Source organism: Oncorhynchus keta, unplaced genomic scaffold (genome assembly GCF_023373465.1).
Source record: "Oncorhynchus keta strain PuntledgeMale-10-30-2019 unplaced genomic scaffold, Oket_V2 Un_scaffold_2955_pilon_pilon, whole genome shotgun sequence".
In the NCBI taxonomy this organism is placed as follows: Eukaryota; Metazoa; Chordata; class Actinopteri; order Salmoniformes; family Salmonidae; genus Oncorhynchus; species Oncorhynchus keta.
Genome location: NW_026290906.1, coordinates 98,770 through 117,847, shown reverse-complemented (window position 1 = coordinate 117,847; position 19,078 = coordinate 98,770). Strand labels below are relative to the sequence as shown.

At 48.8% G+C, this 19,078-nt stretch overlaps 1 protein-coding gene and 1 long non-coding RNA gene across 13 annotated transcripts in view; both read left to right on the top strand.

Moving 5' to 3' along the window:
* Positions 1-18,615, top strand: part of mogat3a (monoacylglycerol O-acyltransferase 3a) — a 33,900-nt gene extending 15,285 nt beyond the window's left edge. For 4 of the 12 annotated variants that reach the window (XM_052515545.1, XM_052515547.1, XM_052515546.1 and 1 more), the window contains exons 5-8: positions 10,272-10,446; positions 16,157-16,356; positions 16,780-17,526; positions 17,597-18,615. In XM_052515545.1, coding sequence (XP_052371505.1) covers positions 10,272-10,446; positions 16,157-16,356; positions 16,780-16,934 — 530 coding nt within the window. In that variant the 3' untranslated portion in view covers positions 16,935-17,526; positions 17,597-18,615. The remainder of the gene's footprint in view (positions 1-10,271; positions 10,447-16,156; positions 16,357-16,779; positions 17,527-17,596) is intronic. The other 8 variants (XM_052515549.1, XM_052515556.1, XM_052515555.1 and 5 more) reach the window with 8 other exon arrangements.
* LOC127928528 (uncharacterized) lies at positions 3,719-5,475 on the top strand. The gene is made up of 5 exons (XR_008131472.1): positions 3,719-4,024; positions 4,767-4,804; positions 4,881-5,125; positions 5,266-5,414; positions 5,453-5,475. It is a non-coding gene; the product is annotated as an uncharacterized LOC127928528 (long non-coding RNA).
* Positions 18,616-19,078: the final 463 nt, after the last annotated feature.

Genomic DNA, 19,078 nt, shown 5'->3' with positions numbered 1-19,078 from the left:
GCACCCCCAGGGACGGCACGAGAGAGCCCCAGCAAGCCAGTGACTCAGCCCCGTAACAGGGTTAGAGGCAGAGAATCCCAGTGGAAAGAGGGGAACCGGCCAGGCAGAGACAGCAAGGGCGGTTCGTTGCTCCAGAGCCTTTCCGTTCACCTTCCCACTCCTGGGCCAGACTACACTCAATCATATGACCCACTGAAGAGATGAGTCTTCAGTAAAGACTTAAAGGTTGAGACCGAGTTTGCGTCTCTGACATGGGTAGGCAGACCGTTCCATAAAAATGGAGCTCTATAGGAGAAAGCCCTGCCTCCAGCTGTTTGCTTAGAAATTCTAGGGACAATTAGGAGGCCTGCGTCTTGTGACCGTAGCGTACGTGTAGGTATGTACGGCAGGACCAAATCAGAGAGGTAGGTAGGAGCAAGCCCATGTAATGCTTTGTAGGTTAGCAGTAAAACCTTGAAATCAGCCCTTGCTTTGACAGGAAGCCAGTGTAGAGAGGCTAGCACTGGAGTAATGTGATCAAATTTTTTGGTTCTAGTCAGGATTCTAGCAGCCGTATTTAGCACTAACTGAAGTTTATTTAGTGCTTTATCCGGGTAGCCGGAAAATAGAGCATTGCAGTAGTCTAACCTAGAAGTGACAAAAGCATGGATTAATTTTTCTGCATCATTTTTGGACAGAAAGTTTCTGATTTTTGCAATGTTACGTAGATGGAAAAAAGCTGTCCTCGAAATGGTCTTGATATGTTCTTCAAAAGAGAGATCAGGGTCCAGAGTAACGCCGAGGTCCTTCACAGTTTTATTTGAGACGACTGTACAACCATTAAGATTAATTGTCAGATTCAACAGAAGATCTCTTTGTTTCTTGGGACCTAGAACAAGCATCTCTGTTTTGTCCGAGTTTAATAGTAGAAAGTTTGCAGCCATCCACTTCCTTATGTCTGAAACACATGCTTCTAGCGAGGGCAATTTTGGGGCTTCACCATGTTTCATTGAAATGTACAGCTGTGTGTCATCCGCATAGCAGTGAAAGTTTACATTATGTTTTCGAATAACATCCCCAAGAGGTAAAATATATAGTGAAAACAATAGTGGTCCTAAAACAGAACCTTGAGGAACACCGAAATGTACAGTTGATTTGTCAGAGGACAAACCATTCACAGAGACAAACTGATATCTTTCCGACAGATAAGATCTAAACCAGGCCAGAACTTGTCCGTGTAGACCAATTTGGGTTTCCAATCTCTCCAAAAGAATGTGGTGATCGATGGTATCAAAAGCAGCACTAAGGTCTAGGAGCACGAGGACAGATGCAGAGCCTCGGTCCGATGCCATTAAAATGTCATTTACCACCTTCACAAGTGCCGTCTCAGTGCTATGATGGGGTCTAAAACCAGACTGAAGCATTTCGTATACATTGTTTGTCTTCAGGAAGGCAGTGAGTTGCTGCGCAACAGCCTTCTCTAAAATCTTTGAGAGGAATGGAAGATTCGATATAGGCCGATAGTTTTTTATATTTTCTGGGTCAAGGTTTGGCTTTTTCAAGAGAGGCTTTATTACTGCCACTTTTAGTGAGTTTGGTACACATCCAGTGGATAGAGAGCCGTTTATTATGTTCAACATAGGAGGGCCAAGCACAGGAAGCAGCTCTTTCAGTAGTTTAGTTGGAATAGGGTCCAGTATACAGCTTGAAGGTTTAGAGGCCATGATTATTTTCATCATTGTGTCAAGAGATATAGTACTAAAACACTTGAGCGTCTCTCTTGATCCTAGGTCCTGGCAGAGTTGTGCAGACTCAGGACAACTGAGGTTTGGAGGAATACGCAGGTTTAAAGAGGAGTCCGTAATTTGCTTTCTAATAATCATAATCTTTTCCTCAAAGAAGTTCATGAATTTATCACTGCTAAAGTGAAAGTCATCCTCTCTTGGGGAATGCTGCTTTTTAGTTAGCTTTGCCACAGTATCAAAAGGAATTTCGGATTGTTCTTATTTTCCTCAATTAAGTTAGAAAAATAGGACGATCGAGCAGCAGTAAGGGCTCTTCGGTACTGCACGGTACCGTCCTTCCAAGCTAGTCGGAAGACTTCCAGTTTGGTGTGGCGCCATTTCCGTTCCAATTTTCTGGAAGCTTGCTTCAGAGCTCGGGTATTTTCTGTGTACCAGGGAGCTAGTTTCTTATGAGACATTTTTTTAGTTTTTAGGGGTGCAACTGCATCTAGGGTATTGCGCAAGGTTAAATTGAGATCCTCAGTTAGGTGGTTAACGGATTTTTGTCCTCTGGCGTCCTTGGGTAGGCAGAGGGAGTCTGGAAGGGCATCAAGGAATCTTTGTGTTGTCTGTGAATTTATAGCACGACTTTTGATGTTCCTTGGTTGGGGTCTGAGCAGATTATTTGTTGCAATTGCAAACGTAATAAAATGGTGGTCCGATAGTCCAGGATTATGAGGAAAAACATTAAGATCCACAACATTTATTCCATGGGACAAAACTAGGTCCAGCGTATGACTGTGACAGTGAGTGGGTCCAGAGACATGTTGGACAAAACCCACTGAGTCGATGATGGCTCCAAAAGCCTTTTGGAGTGGGTCTGTGGACTTTTCCATGTGAATATTAAAGTCACCAAAGATTAGAATATTATCTGCAATGACTACAAGGTCTGATAGGAATTCAGGGAACTCAGTGAGAAACGCTGTATATGGCCCAGGAGGCCTGTAAACAGTAGCTATAAAAAGTGATTGAGTAGGCTGCATAGATTTCATGACTAGAAGCTCAAAAGACGAAAACGTCATTTTTTTTTTTTGTAAATTGAAATTTGCTATCATAAATGTTAGCAACACCTCCGCCTTTGCGGGATGCACGGGGATATGGTCACTAGTGTAGCCAGGAGGTGAGGCCTCATTTAACACAGTAAATTCATCAGGCTTAAGCCATGTTTCAGTCAGGCCAATCACATCAAGATTATGATCAGTGATTAGTTCATTGACTATAATTGCCTTTGAAGTAAGGGATCTAACATTAAGTAGCCCTATTTTGAGATGTGAGGTATCATGATCTCTTTCAGTAATGACAGGAATGGAGGTGGTCTTTATCCTAGTGAGATTGCTAAGGCGAACACCGCCATGTTTAGTTTTGCCCAACCTAGGTCGAGGCACAGACACGGTCTCAATGGTGATAGCTGAGCTGACTACACTGACTATGCTAGTGGCAGACTCCACTATGCTGGCAGGCTGGCTAATAGCCTGCTGCCTGGCCTGCACCCTATTTCATTGTGGAGCTAGAGGAGTTAGAGCCCTGTCTATGTTGGCAGATAAGATGAGAGCACCCCTCCAGCTAGGATGGAGTCCGTCACTCCTCAGCAGGTCAGGCTTGGTCCTGTTTGTGGGTGAGTCCCAGAAAGAGGGCCAATTATCTACAAATTCTATCTTTTGGGAGGGGCAGAAAACAGTTTTCAACCAGCGATTGAGTTGTGAGACTCTGCTGTAGAGCTCATCACTCCCCTAACTGGGAGGGGGCCAGAGACAATTACTCGATGCCGACACATCTTTCTAGCTGATATGCACGCAGAAGCTATGTTGCGCTTGGTGATCTCTGACTGTTTCATCCTAACATCGTTGGTGCCGACGTGGATAACAATATCTCTATACTCTCTACACTCGCCAGTTTTAGCTTTAGCCAGCACCATCTTCAGATTAGCCTTAACGTCGGTAGCCCTGCCCCGGGTAAACAGTGTATGATCGCTGGATGATTCGCTTTAAGTCTAATACTGCGGGTAATGGAGTCGCCAATGACTAGAGTTTTCAATTTGTCAGAGCTAATGGTGGGAAGCTTCGGCGTCTCAGACCCCGTAACGGGAGGAGTAGAGACCAGAGAAGACTCGGCCTCTGACACCGACCCGCTGCTTAATGGGGAAAACCGGTTGAAAGTTTCTGTCTGCTGAATGAGCGACACCGGTTGAGCTTTCCTACAGCATTTCCGACTACATCATGTGTGGAGGTTAGTACCCTTCAGAGACTACATCATGTGTGGACGTTAGTACCCTTCTTCAGAGACTACATCATGTGTGGACGTTAGTACCCTTCTTCAGAGACTACATCATGTGTGGAGGTTAGTACCCTTCTTCAGAGACTACATCATGTGTGGACGTTAGTACCCTTCTTCAGAGACTACATCATGTGTGGAGGTTAGTACCCTTCTTCAGAGACTACATCATGTGTGGAGGTTAGTACCCTTCTTCAGAGACTACATCATGTGTGGAGGTTAGTACCCTTCAGAGACTACATCATGTGTGGACGTTAGTACCCTTCAGAGACTACATCATGTGTGGAGGTTAGTACCCTTCAGAGACTACATCATGTGTGGAGGTTAGTACCCTTCTTCAGAGACTACATCATGTGTGGACGTTAGTACCCTTCTTCAGAGACTACATCATGTGTGGAGGTTAGTACCCTTCTTCAGAGACTACATCATGTGTGGAGGTTAGTACCCTTCTTCAGAGACTACATCATGTGTGGAGGTTAGTACCCTTCAGAGACTACATCATGTGTGGAGGTTAGTACCCTTCAGAGACTACATCATGTGTGGAGGTTAGTACCCTTCAGAGACTACATCATGTGTGGAGGTTAGTACCCTTCTTCAGAGACTACATCATGTGTGGAGGTTAGTACCCTTCTTCAGAGACTACATCATGTGTGGAGGTTAGTACCCTTCTTCAGAGACTACATCATGTGTGGAGGTTAGTACCCTTCTTCAGAGACTACATCATGTGTGGAGGTTAGTACCCTTCTTCAGGGACTACATCATGTGTGGAGGTTAGTACCCTTCTTCAGAGACTACATCATGTGTGGAGGTTAGTACCCTTCTTCAGAGACTACATCATGTGTGGAGGTTAGTACCCTTCAGGGACTACATCATGTGTGGAGGTTAGTACCCTTCAGGGACTACATCATGTGTGGAGGTTAGTACCCTTCAGGGACTACATCATGTGTGGAGGTTAGTACCCTTCAGAGACTACATCATGTGTGGAGGTTAGTACCCTTCAGGGACTACATCATGTGTGGAGGTTAGTACCCTTCAGGGACTACATCATGTGTGGAGGTTAGTACCCTTCAGAGACTACATCATGTGTGGAGGTTAGTACCCTTCAGAGACTACATCATGTGTGGAGGTTAGTACCCTTCAGGGACTACATCATGTGTGGAGGTTAGTACCCTTCAGGGACTACATCATGTGTGGAGGTTAGTACCCTTCAGGGACTACATCATGTGTGGAGGTTAGTACCCTTCAGGGACTACATCATGTGTGGAGGTTAGTACCCTTCTTCAGAGACTACATCATGTGTGGAGGTTAGTACCCTTCTTCAGAGACTACATCATGTGTGGAGGTTAGTACCCTTCTTCAGAGACTACATCATGTGTGGAGGTTAGTACCCTTCTTCAGAGACTACATCATGTGTGGAGGTTAGTACCCTTCAGAGACTACATCATGTGATGTAGTCACATGATAGTGTGTGGGTGGATGGTGGGTAGTGTGTGGGTGGGTAGTGTGTGTGTGGGTGGATAGTGGGTAGTGTGTGGGTGGATAGTGTGTAGTGGGTGGATAGTGGGTGGGTGGATAGTGTGTAGTGGGTGGATAGTGGTTAGATAGTGTGTGGGTGGATAGTGTGTGGGTGGATAGTGTGTGGGTGGATAGTGGGTAGTGTGTGGGTGGATAGTGGGTAGTGTGTGGGTGGATAGTGTGTGGGTGGGTGTGGGTGGATGGGTAGTGTGTGGGTGGATAGTGTGTGGGTAGTGGGTGGGTGTATAGTGTGTGTGGGTAGTGTGTGGATAGTGTGTGGGTGGGTGGTGGGTGGATAGTGGGTGGGTGGTGGGTGGGTGGTGGGTAGTGGGTGGGTAGTGTGTGGGTGGGTGGTGGGTGGGTGGGTGGTGGGTGGGTGGGTAGTGGGTGGATAGTGTGTGGGTGGGTGGATAGTGGGTGGGTGGTGGGTGGGTGGGTAGTAGGTGGATAGTGTGTAGTGGGTGGGTGGTGGGTGGGTAGTGTGTGGGTGGATAGTGGGTGGGTGGGTAGTGGGTGGATAGTGTGTAGTGGGTGGATAGTGGGTGGGTGGGTAGTGGGTGGATAGTGTGTAGTGGGTGGATAGTGGGTGGGTGGGTGGTGTGTGGGTAGTTAGTGGGTGGGTGGTGGGTGGGTAGTGGGTGGATAGTGTGTAGTGGGTGGATAGTGGGTGGGTGGTGGGTGGGTGGATAGTGTGTGGGTGGATAGTGTGTGGGGTGGGTAGTGTGTGGGTGGGTAGTGTGTGGGTGGGTGTGGGTGGATGGGTAGTGTGTGGGGTAGTGTGTGGGTGGATAGTGTGTGGGTAGTGGGTGGGTGGATAGTGTGTGGGTAGTGGGTGGGTGGATAGTGGGTGGTGGATAGTGTGTGTGGATAGTGTGTGGGTGGGTGGATAGTGGGTGGATAGTGTGGGTGGTGGGTGGGTGGGTGGGTAGTGTGTGGGTGGTGGGTGTGGGTGGATAGTGGTGGGTGGGTGGGTGGTGGGTGGGTGGGTGGTGGGTGGATAGTGTGTGGGTGGGTAGTGTGTGGGTGGGTAGTGTGTGGGTGGATAGTGGGTGGGTGGTGGGTGGGTGGGTAGTAGGTGGATAGTGTGTAGTGGGTGGATAGTGGGTGGGTGGTGGGTGGGTAGTGTGTGGGTGGATAGTGGGTGGGTGGGTAGTGGGTGGATAGTGGGTGGGTGGGTAGTGGGTGGATAGTGTGTAGTGGGTGGATAGTGGGTGGGTGGGTGGTGGGTGGGTAGTTAGTGGGTGGATAGTGGGTGGATAGTGTGTAGTGGGTGGATAGTGGGTGGGTGGTGGGTGGGTGGATAGTGTGTAGTGGGTGGATAGTGGGTAGATAGTGTGTGGGTGGATAGTGGGTGGGTGTGTACACGCTGTATTTGCTGCCGCAGGGTTTTCCTGTTGCAAAATCTGACAACGCTGAAGTGACACTGACTGACAAACTGACTGGGCGTGTACTAACTGACTCCACTCTGTTTCACAATAGGCCAGACACTGACTGGGCGTGTACTAACTGACTCCACTGTTTCACAATAGGCCAGACACTGACTGGGCGTGTACTAACTGACTCCACTCTGTTTCCCAATAGGCCAGACACTGACTGGGCGTGTACTAACTGACTCCACTCTGCTTCACAATAGGCCAGACACTGACTGGGCGTGTACTAACTGACTCCACTCTGTTTCACAATAGGCCAGACACTGACTGGGCGTGTACTAACTGACTCCACTCTGTTTCACAATAGGCCAGACACTGACTGGGCGTGTACTAACTGACTCCACTCTGTTTCACAATAGGCCAGACACTGACTGGGCGTGTACTAACTGACTCCACTCTGTTTCACAATAGGCCAGACACTGACTGGGCGTGTACTAACTGACTCCACTCTGTTTCACAATAGGCCAGACACTGACTGGGCGTGTACTAACTGACTCCACTCTGTTTCAAAATAGGCCAGACACTGACTGGGCGTGTACTAACTGACTCCACTCTGTTTCACAATAGGCCAGACACTGACTGGGCGTGTACTAACTGACTCCACTCTGTTTCACAATAGGCCAGACACTGACTGGGCGTGTACTAACTGACTCCACTCTGTTTCCCAATAGGCCAGACACTGACTGGGCGTGTACTAACTGACTCCACTCTGTTTCACAATAGGCCAGACACTGACTGGGGTTACGGTGTGTGTGTGTAATTGGGGTTACGGTGTGTGTAATTGGGGTTACGGTGTGTGTAATTGGGGTTACGGTGTGTGTAATTGGGGTTACGGTGTGTGTAATTGGGGTTACGGTGTGTGTGTGTGTGTAATTGGGGTTACGGTGTGTGTGTGTGTGTAATTGGGGTTACGGTGTGTGTGTGTGTGTGTAGTGGGGTTACGGTGTGTGTGTGTGTGTGTAATTGGGGTTACGGTGTGTGTGTGTGTGTAATTGGGGTTACGGTGTGTGTGTGTGTAATTGGGGTTACGGTGTGTGTGTGTGTGATTGGGGTTACGGTGTGTGTGTGTGTAATTGGGGTTACGGTGTGTGTGTGTGTATTGGGGTTACGGTGTGTGTGTGTGTGTAATTGGGGTTACGGTGTGTGTGTGTGTGTAATTGGGGTTACGGTGTGTGTGTGTGTGTAATTGGGGTTACGGTGTGTGTGTGTGTGTAATTGGGGTTACGGTGTGTGTGTGTGTGTAATTGGGGTTACGGTGTGTGTGTGTGTGTGTAATTGGGGTTACGGTGTGTGTGTGTGTGTGTAATTGGGGTTACGGTGTGTGTGTGTGTGTGTAATTGGGGGGTTACGGTGTGTGTGTGTGTGTGTGTGTAATTGGGGTTACGGTGTGTGTGTGTGTGTGTGTGTGTTACGGTGTGTGTGTGTGGGGTTACGGTGTGTGTGTGTGTGTGTGTGTAATTGGGTTACGGTGTGTGTGTGTGTGTGTGTAATTGGGGTTACGGTGTGTGTGTGTGTGTGTAATTGGGGTTACGGTGTGTGTGTGTGTGTGTAATTGGGGTTACGGTGTGTGTGTGTGGGGTGTGTGTGTGTGTGTGTGTAATTGGGGTTACGGTGTGTGTGTGTGTGTGTAATTGGGGTTACGGTGTGTGTGTGTGTGTGTAATTGGGGTTACGGTGTGTGTGTGTGTGTGTGTATTGGGGTTACGGTGTGTGTGTGTGTGTGTGTAATTGGGGTTACGGTGTGTGTGTGTGTGTGTAATTGGGGTTACGGTGTGTGTGTGTGTGTGTAATGGGGTTACGGTGTGTGTGTGTGTAATTGGGGTTACGGTGTGTGTGTGTGTGTATTGGGGTTACGGTGTGTGTGTGTGTGTGTAATTGGGGTTACGGTGTGTGTGTGTGTGTAATTGGGGTTACGGTGTGTGTGTGTGTGTGTAGTGGGGTTACGGTGTGTGTGTGTGTAATTGGGGTTACGGTGTGTGTGTGTAATTGGGGTTACGGTGTGTGTGTGTGTAATTGGGGTTACGGTGTGTGTGTGTGTAATTGGGGTTACGGTGTGTGTGTGTGTGTGTGTGTGTGTAATTGGGGTTACGGTGTGTGTGTGTGTAATTGGGGTTACGGTGTGTGTGTGTGTGTGTGTGTGTAATTGGGGTTACGGTGTGTGTGTGTGTGTGTGTGTATTGGGGTTACGGTGTGTGTGTGTGTGGGTTACGGTGTGTGTGTGTGTGTACGGTTACGGTGTGTGTGTGTGTATTGGGGTTACGGTGTGTGTGTGTAATTGGGGTTACGGTGTGTGTGTGTAATTGGGGTTACGGTGTGTGTGTGTGTGTGTGTGTGTAATTGGGGTTACGGTGTGTTTGTGTGTGTAATTGGGGTTACGGTGTGTGTGTGTGTGTGGTGTGTGTGTGTAATTGGGGTTACGGTGTGTGTGTGTGTGTGTGTGTGTAATTGGGGTTACGGTGTGTGTGTGTAATGGGGTTACGGTGTGTGTGTGTAATTGGGGTTACGGTGTGTGTGTGTAATGTGGGGTTACGGTGTGTGTGTGTAATTGGGGTTACGGTGTGTGTGTGTAATGGGGTTACGGTGTGTGTGTTACGGTGGGGTTACGGTGTGTGTGTGTAATTGGGGTTACGGTGTGTGTGTGTAATTGGGGTTACGGTGTGTGTGTGTAATTGGGGTTACGGTGTGTGTGTGTAATGGGGTTACGGTGTGTGTGTAATTGGGGTTACGGTGTGTGTGTGTAATTGGGGTTACGGTGTGTGTGTGTAATTGGGGTTACGGTGTGTGTGTGTGTTACGTGTGTGTTGGGGGGTTACGGTGTGTGTGTGTGTGTTACGGTGTGGGTTACGGGGTTACGTGTGTGTGTGTAATTGGGGTTACGGTGTGTGTGTGTAATTGGGGTTACGGTGTGTGTGTGTGTGTGTGTGTGTAATTGGGGTTACGGTGTGTGTGTGTGTGTGTAATTGGGGTTACGGTGTGTGTGTGTGTGTAATTGGGGTTACGGTGTGTGTGTGTGTGTAATTGGGGTTACGGTGTGTGTGTGTGTGTAATTGGGGTTACGGTGTGTGTGTGTAATTGGGGTTACGGTGTGTGTGTGATTGGGGTTACGGTGTGTGTGTGATTGGGGTTACTGTGTGTGTGTGTGTGTGTGTGATTGGGGTTACGGTGTGTGTGTGATTGGGGTTACGGTGTGTGTGTGTGTGTGTGTGATTGGGGTTACGGTGTGTGTGTGATTGGGGTTACGGTGTGTGTGTATAATGTGTGTGTGTGATGTGTGTGTTATGTGTTGATGCCAGGTCTGGTATCCAGTGAGAAAGCCAGCCTGTCCTACCTGCTCTCAGCTCCTAGAGGAGGTAATGTGGCGGTGGTGGCTATAGGGGGCGCTCCAGAGGCTCTAGACGCCCGACCAGGAGCTCTCACCCTTCAGATTCTACACCGCAAGGGATTCATCAAACTGGCACTAAAACACGGGTAGGTGGGAACACGGGAAGTATTAAAACATGGGTAGGTGGGAACAAAGGAAGTCTTAAAGCACGGGTAGGTGGGAACACTGGAAGTCTTAAAACATGGGTAGGTGGGAACACAGGAAGTCTTAAAACACGGGTAGGTGGCAACACAGGTAGGTGGCAACACAGGAAGTCTTAAAGCACGGGTAGGTGGGAACACGGGTAGGTGGCAACACGGGTAGGTGGGAACACGGGTAGGTGGGAACACGGGTAGGTGGGAACACAGGAAGTCTTAAAGCACGGGTAGGTGGCAACACAGGTAGGTGGCAACACGGGTAGGTGGGAACACGGGTAGGTGGGAACACGGGTAGGTGGCAACACGGGTAGGTGGCAACACGGGTAGGTGGGAACACGGGTAGGTGGCAACACGGGTAGGTGGCAACACGGGTAGGTGGCAACACGGGTAGGTGGCAACACGGGTAGGTGGCAACACGGGTAGGTGGCAACACGGGTAGGTGGCAACACGGGTAGGTGGCAACACGGGTAGGTGGCAACACGGGTAGGTGGCAACACGGGTAGGTGGCAACACGGGTAGGTGGCAACACGGGTAGGTGGCAACACGGGTAGGTGGCAACACGGGTAGGTGGCAACACAGGAAGTCTTAAAGCACGGGTAGGTGGCAACACGGGTAGGTGGCAACACAGGAAGTCTTAAAGCACGGGTAGGTGGGAACACGGGTAGGTGGGAACACAGGAAGTCTTAAAGCACGGGTAGGTGGGAACACGGGTAGGTGGCAACACGGGTAGGTGGGAACACAGGAAGTCTTAAAACACGGGTAGGTGGGAACACGGGTAGGTGGGAACACGGGAAGTCTTAAAACACGGGTAGGTGGGAACACGGGAAGTCCTAAAACACGGGTAGGTGGGAACACAGTTAATGTTAATATCCAGCTGGTCCCAGTGTATATGTTAATATCCAGCTGGTCCCAGTGTCTATGTTAATATCCAGCTGGTCCCAGTGTCTATGTTAATATCCAGCTGGTCCCAGTGTCTATGTTAATATCCAGCTGGTCCCAGTGTCTATGTTAATATCCAGCTGGTCCCAGTGTCTATGTTAATATCCAGCTGGTCCCAGTGTCTATTTTAATATCCAGCTGGTCCCAGTGTCTATGTTAATATCCAGCTGGTCCCAGTGTATATGTTAATACCCAGCTGGTCCCAGTGTATATGTTAATACCCAGCTGGTCCCAGTGTATATGTTAATACCCAGCTGGTCCCAGTGTATATGTTAATATCCAGCTGGTCCCAGTGTATATGTTAATATCCAGCTGGTCCCAGTGTATATGTTAATACCCAGCTGGTCCCAGTGTATATGTTAATACCCAGCTGGTCCCAGTGTATATGTTAATACCCAGCTGGTCCCAGTGTATACGTTAATACCCAGCTGGTCCCAGTGTATACGTTAATACCCAGCTGGTCCCAGTGTATACGTTAATACCCAGCTGGTCCCAGTGTATACGTTAATACCCAGCTGGTCCCAGTGTAGATGTTAATACCCAGCTGGTCCCAGTGTAGATGTTAATACCCAGCTGGTCCCAGTGTAGATGTTAATACCCAGCTGGTCCCAGTGTAGATGTTAATACCCAGCTGGTCCCAGTGTAGATGTTAATACCCAGCTGGTCCCAGTGTAGATGTTAATACCCAGCTGGTCCCAGTGTAGATGTTAATACCCAGCTGGTCCCAGTGTAGATGTTAATACCCAGCTGGTCCCAGTGTATACGTTAATATCCAGCTGGTCCCAGTGTATACGTTAATATCCAGCTGGTCCCAGTGTATACGTTAATATCCAGCTGGTCCCAGTGTATACGTTAATACCCAGCTGGTCCCAGTGTATACGTTAATACCCAGCTGGTCCCAGTGTATACGTTAATACCCAGCTGGTCCCAGTGTATACGTTAATACCCAGCTGGTCCCAGTGTATACGTTAATACCCAGCTGGTCCCAGTGTATACGTTAATACCCAGCTGGTCCCAGTGTATACGTTAATACCCAGCTGGTCCCAGTGTCTATGTTAATATCCAGCTGGTCCCAGTGTCTATGTTAATATCCAGCTGGTCCCAGTGTCTATGTTAATATCCAGCTGGTCCCAGTGTCTATGTTAATATCCAGCTGGTCCCAGTGTCTATGTTAATATCCAGCTGGTCCCAGTGTATACGTTAATATCCAGCTGGTCCCAGTGTATACGTTAATACCCAGCTGGTCCCAGTGTATACGTTAATATCCAGCTGGTCCCAGTGTATACGTTAATATCCAGCTGGTCCCAGTGTATACGTTAATATCCAGCTGGTCCCAGTGTATACGTTAATATCCAGCTGGTCCCAGTGTATACGTTAATATCCAGCTGGTCCCAGTGTATACGTTAATACCCAGCTGGTCCCAGTGTATACGTTAATACCCAGCTGGTCCCAGTGTATACGTTAATACCCAGCTGGTCCCAGTGTATACGTTAATACCCAGCTGGTCCCAGTGTATACGTTAATACCCAGCTGGTCCCAGTGTATACGTTAATACCCAGCTGGTCCCAGTGTATATGTTAATACCCAGCTGGTCCCAGTGTATATGTTAATACCCAGCTGGTCCCAGTGTATATGTTAATACCCAGCTGGTCCCAGTGTATATGTTAATACCCAGCTGGTCCCAGTGTATATGTTAATACCCAGCTGGTCCCAGTGTATATGTTAATACCCAGCTGGTCCCAGTGTATATGTTAATACCCAGCTGGTCCCAGTGTATACGTTAATACCCAGCTGGTCCCAGTGTATACGTTAATACCCAGCTGGTCCCAGTGTATACGTTAATACCCAGCTGGTCCCAGTGTATACGTTAATACCCAGCTGGTCCCAGTGTATACGTTAATACCCAGCTGGTCCCAGTGTATATGTTAATACCCAGCTGGTCCCAGTGTATATGTTAATACCCAGCTGGTCCCAGTGTATATGTTAATACCCAGCTGGTCCCAGTGTATATGTTAATACCCAGCTGGTCCCAGTGTATATGTTAATACCCAGCTGGTCCCAGTGTATACGTTAATACCCAGCTGGTCCCAGTGTATACGTTAATACCCAGCTGGTCCCAGTGTATACGTTAATACCCAGCTGGTCCCAGTGTATACGTTAATACCCAGCTGGTCCCAGTGTATATGTTAATACCCAGCTGGTCCCAGTGTATATGTTAATACCCAGCTGGTCCCAGTGTATATGTTAATACCCAGCTGGTCCCAGTGTATATGTTAATACCCAGCTGGTCCCAGTGTATATGTTAATACCCAGCTGGTCCCAGTGTATATGTTAATACCCAGCTGGTCCCAGTGTATATGTTAATACCCAGCTGGTCCCAGTGTATATGTTAATACCCAGCTGGTCCCAGTGTATATGTTAATACCCAGCTGGTCCCAGTGTATATGTTAATACCCAGCTGGTCCCAGTGTATATGTTAATACCCAGCTGGTCCCAGTGTATATGTTAATACCCAGCTGGTCCCAGTGTATATGTTAATACCCAGCTGGTCCCAGTGTATATGTTAATACCCAGCTGGTCCCAGTGTATATGTTAATATCCAGCTGGTCCCAGGGGTCCCATATATGTTAATACCCAGCTGGTCCCAGTGTATATGTTCATACCCAGCTGGTCCCAGTGTAGCTGGTCCCAGTGTATACGTTAATATCCAGCTGGTCCCAGTGTATACGTTAATACCCAGCTGGTCCCATATGTTAATACCCAGCTGGTCCCAGTGTATATGTTAATATCCAGCTGGTCCCAGGGTATAGTGCTGGTCCCAGTGTATATGTTAATATCCAGCTGGTCCCAGTGTATATGTTAATATCCAGCTGGTCCCAGGGTATATGTTAATACCCAGCTGGTCCCAGTGTATACGTTCATATCCAGCTGGTCCCAGTGTATACGTTAATACCCAGCTGGTCCCAGGGTATATGTTAATACCCAGCTGGTCCCAGGGTATATGTTAATACCCAACTGGTCCCAGTGTATATGTTAATATCCAGCTGGTCCCAGGGTATATGTTATTCTAGTGTATGTCAGCATGGTGGTGGTAGTGTGATGGTTTGGGGTCAGCAATGCAAGGATACAAAACACACAATCAAGTCTGTGAAAATGGTTTTTAAAAAAAACACATTTGAATTTCTGGAATGGCCTAGTCAAAGTCCAGACCTAATCCCAACTGAGATGTTGTGACAGGACTTGAAACGAGCAGTTCATGCTGGAAAACCCACATGTCACCGAGTTATAGCAGTTCTGCATGCAAGAGTGGGCTAACTTCCTCCACAGTGACGTGAGACTGATCAATAACTACAGGAAGTGTTTGGTTGGAGTCATTACAGCTGAACGTGGCACCCTCAGTTATTGAGTGTAAGGGGAAAGCAGCACCCCCAGTTATTGAGAGTACGGGGGAAGTGGCACCCCCAGTTATTGAGAGTAAGGGGGAAGTGGCACCCCCAGTTATTGAGAGTAAGGGGGAAGTGGCACCCCCAGTTATTGAGAGTAAGGGGGAAGTGGCACCCCCAGTTATTGAGAGTAAGGGGGAAGTGGCACCCCCAGTTATTGAGAGTAAGGGGGAAGTGGCACCCCCAGTTATTGAGAGTAAGGGGGAAGTGGCACCCCAGTTATTGAGAGTAAGGGGGAAGTGGCACCCCCAGTTATTGAGAGTAAGGGGGAAGTGGCACCCCCAGTTATTGAGAGTAAGGGGGAAGTGGCACCCCCAGTTATTGAGAGTAAGGGGAAGTGGCACCCCAGTTATTGAGAGTAAGGGGAAGTGGCACCCCAGTTATTGAGAGTAAGGGGGAAGTGGCACCCCCAGTTATTGAGAGTAAGGGGAAGTGGCACCCCAGTTATTGAGAGTAAGGGGGAAGTGGCACCCCAGTTATTGAGAGTAAGGGGAAGTGGCACCCCAGTTATGAGAGTAAGGGGGAAGTGGCACCCCCAGTTATTGAGAGTAAGGGGGAAGTGGCACCCCCAGTTATTGAGAGTAAGGGGGAAGTGGCACCCCCAGTTATTGAGAGTAAGGGGGAAGTGGCACCCCCAGTTATTGAGAGTAAGGGGGAAGTGGCACCCCCAGTTATTGAGAGTAAGGGGGAAGTGGCACCCCCAGTTATTGAGAGTAAGGGGGAAGTGGCACCCCCAGTTATTGAGAGTAAGGGGGAAGTGGCACCCCCAGTTATTGAGAGTAAGGGGGAAGTGGCACCCCCAGTTATTGAGAGTAAGGGGGAAGTGGCACCCCCAGTTATTGAGAGTAAGGGGGAAGTGGCACCCCCAGTTATTGAGAGTAAGGGGGAAGTGGCACCCCCAGTTATTGAGAGTAAGGGGGAAGTGGCACCCCCAGTTATTGAGTGTAAGGGGGAAGTGGCACCACCAGTTATTGTCCTATTAGGACCCAGCTAGTACCTGTGTTCTCCTTTGGGGAGAATGAGCTGATGACCAACCCTGCTGGCTTGTGTAATGTCTAGTATATATAATGTCTCGTAGGGCCCAGCTAGTACCTGTGTTCTCCTTTGGGGAGAATGAGCTCTTCGACCAGATGACCAACCCTGCCGGTTTGTGTAATGTCTAGTATATATAATGTCTCGTAGGACCCAGCTAGTACCTGTGTTCTCCTTTGGGGAGAATGAGCTGATGACCAACCCTGCTGGCTTGTGTAATGTCTAGTATATATAATGTTTCGTAGGGCCCAGCTTGTACCTGTGTTCTCCTTTGGGGAGAATGAGCTCTTCGACCAGATGACCAACCCTGCCGGGTCGCCGCTCCGCTGGCTCCAGGACCACTTGCAAAGGCTCATGGGAGTTGCGCTGCCAATGTTCACCGGACGAGGAGTGTTCCAATACAGCTTCGGTCTACTGCCCTACAGAGAGCCCATACACACTGTTGGTAAGACACACGCTCAACTCTCTCTCATCCCTCACCTCTCACCTCTCTCTCTCTCTCTCTCTCTCATCCCTCACCTCTCTCATCCCTCACCTCTCACATTTCTCTTCCATCCCTCGCTCACCTCTCACATCTCTCACCTCTCTCTAGTGGGTAGGCCTATTCCAGTGGTCCAGACCCCCTCATCTCTCTCTCTCTCATCTCTCTCTCTCTCTCTCTTTCTCCAGTGGGTAGGCCTATTCCAGTGGTCCAGACCCCCTCATCTCTCTCTCTCTCTCTCTAGTGGGTAGGCCTATTCCAGTGGTCCAGACCCCCTCTCATCTCTCTCTCTCTCTCTCTCTCTCTAGTGGGTAGGCCTATTCCAGTGGTCCAGACCCCCTCTCATCTCTCTCTCTCTCTCTCTCTCTCTCTCTCTCTCTCTCTCAGTGGGTAGGCCTATTCCAGTGGTCCAGACCCCCTCTCCCACTAAAGATGATATAGACGGTCTCCATTCTCTCTACCTGAAGGGCCTCACTACGGTGTTTGAAGACAACAAGGACAACTACGGCATTGCACCAGACAAACACCTCCACTTCATCTAGACATGTGCATCCACACCTGTAATCAGCAGGAAAAGAAGCTTAACAGACAAATCCAAAGCTGTTGCAACACCTAGGTCAGAGTTCTAGCTGAAGGTTAGAAGGATCCTGTGGCGTTATGTAGGGTTCTGTGGAGTTGATGTAGGGTTCTCAAGGGTCCTGTCTGGTTCTAGAGGGTCTTGTAGGGTTCTCAAGGGTCCTGTCTGGTTCTAGAGGGTCTTGTAGGGTTCTAAAGGGTCCTGTAGGGTCATCTGTAGGGTCATCTGTAGGGTCATCTGTAGGGTCATCTGTAGGGTCCTGTAGGGTCCTAGGGGGTCCTGTAGGGTTCTAGATGGTCATCTGTAGGGTTCTAGAGGGTTAGTTGGGGTTCTGTAGGGTTATGTAGGGTTCTGTGGGGTCCTGTAGGGTCAGTTGGGGTTCTGTAGGGTTATGTAGGGTTCTGTGGTGTCCTGTAGGATTATGTAGGGTTCTAGAGGGTCATGTAGGGTTCTGTGGGGTCCTGTAGGATTATGTAGGGTTCTAGAGGGTCATGTAGGGTTCTGTGGGGTCCTGTAGGGTTAGTTGGGGTTCTGTGGGGTCCTGTAGGGTTCTAGAGGTTTATGTAGGGTCATGTAGGGTCCTAGGGGGTCCTGTAGGGTTCTAGAGGTTTATGTATGGTTCTAGAGGGTCCTGTATGGTTCTAGAGGGTCCTGTATGGTTCTAGAGGGTCCTGTATGGTTCTAGAGGGTCCTGTATGGTTCTAGAGGGTCCTGTATGGTTCTAGAGGGTCCTGTATGGTTCTAGAGGGTCCTGTATGGTTCTAGAGGGTCCTGTATGGTTCTAGAGGGTCCTGTATGGTTCTAGAGGGTCCTGTATGGTTCTAGAGGGTCCTGTATGGTTCTAGAGGGTCCTGTATGGTTCTAGAGGGTCCTGTAGGATTATGTAGGATTCTGGAGGGTCCTGGAGGGTCCTGGAGGATTATGTAGGATTCTGTAGGGTCCTGTAGGGTCATCTGTAGGGTCCTGTAGGGTCCTAGGGGGTCCTGTAGGATTCTGTAGGGTCCTGTAGGATTCTGTAGGGTCCTGTAGGGTCATCTGTAGGGTCATCTGTAGGGTCCTAGGGGGTCCTGTAGGGTCATCTGTAGGGTCATCTGTAGGGTCCTAGGGGGTCCTGTAGGGTTCTAGAGGGTCCTGTAGGGTTAGTTGGGGTTCTGTAGGGTTCTGTGGGGTCCTGTAGGATTAGTTGGGGTTGTGTAGGGTTGTGTAGGGTTCTAGAGGGTTCTAGAGGTTTATGTAGGGTCCTATAGGGTTCTGTGGGGTTCTGTGGGGTCATGTAGGGTTAGTTAGTACCAAGATTATATTATTTATTATTATTGTTTTAGAGGGTTCTAGAGGGTTATGGATGGTTGTGTGGGGTCCTGTAGGATTAGTTGGGGTTCTGTAGGGTTGTGTAGGGTTCTAGAGGGTTCTAGAGGTTTATGTAGGGTCCTGTAGGGTCCTGTAGGGTTCTAGAGGGTTATGTAGGGTCCTGTAGGGTCAGTTAGTACCAAGATGGTGGGCAGTAAGACGTGTTTGTTTTTGTCCCATGTAAATATTATTATTATTATTATTATATTATTATTATATTTTTTGTTGTATACATTTCATTATATTTCAATCTATTTTTTTTCTCCATTTTCTAATTAAATAAACTTCCTGCAACCCGCCCCCAATGTGGTACAGAGCTGCTATTTTTTTTAGACCTAATTAGCTACTAGCTTTTTAGTCATTGTTAGCCACTGCTAGCGGTTTTTACCTTTTAGCTCGGACTCCAGCCACTTTAGCCTGGATAATATCTGCCAGTCTGCACAGCACCATATCAGCCCTGAACATATCGGACTGCTTGTTTCCCTCCACTACATCACCGGATTCCTGCCGCAATCTCTGGACCATTACACCGGATCTTTGCAGCTAGCTAGTTGCTACCGAGTGGCTATTGTTGCTAACGACCTTGTCCAGAAGCATGCACCAGCTAGCCTCGAGCTAGGCCCATTTCCCAGCTAGCAAACGAAGTACACCAACTACAATACCTCTCTTGCCAATTGGCCTGAACCCTTTGTTGACACGGAGCCCCGCCGATCCATCACGACTGGTCTGCTGGTCTACTGATGTAATTCGGCCGATGTGCTC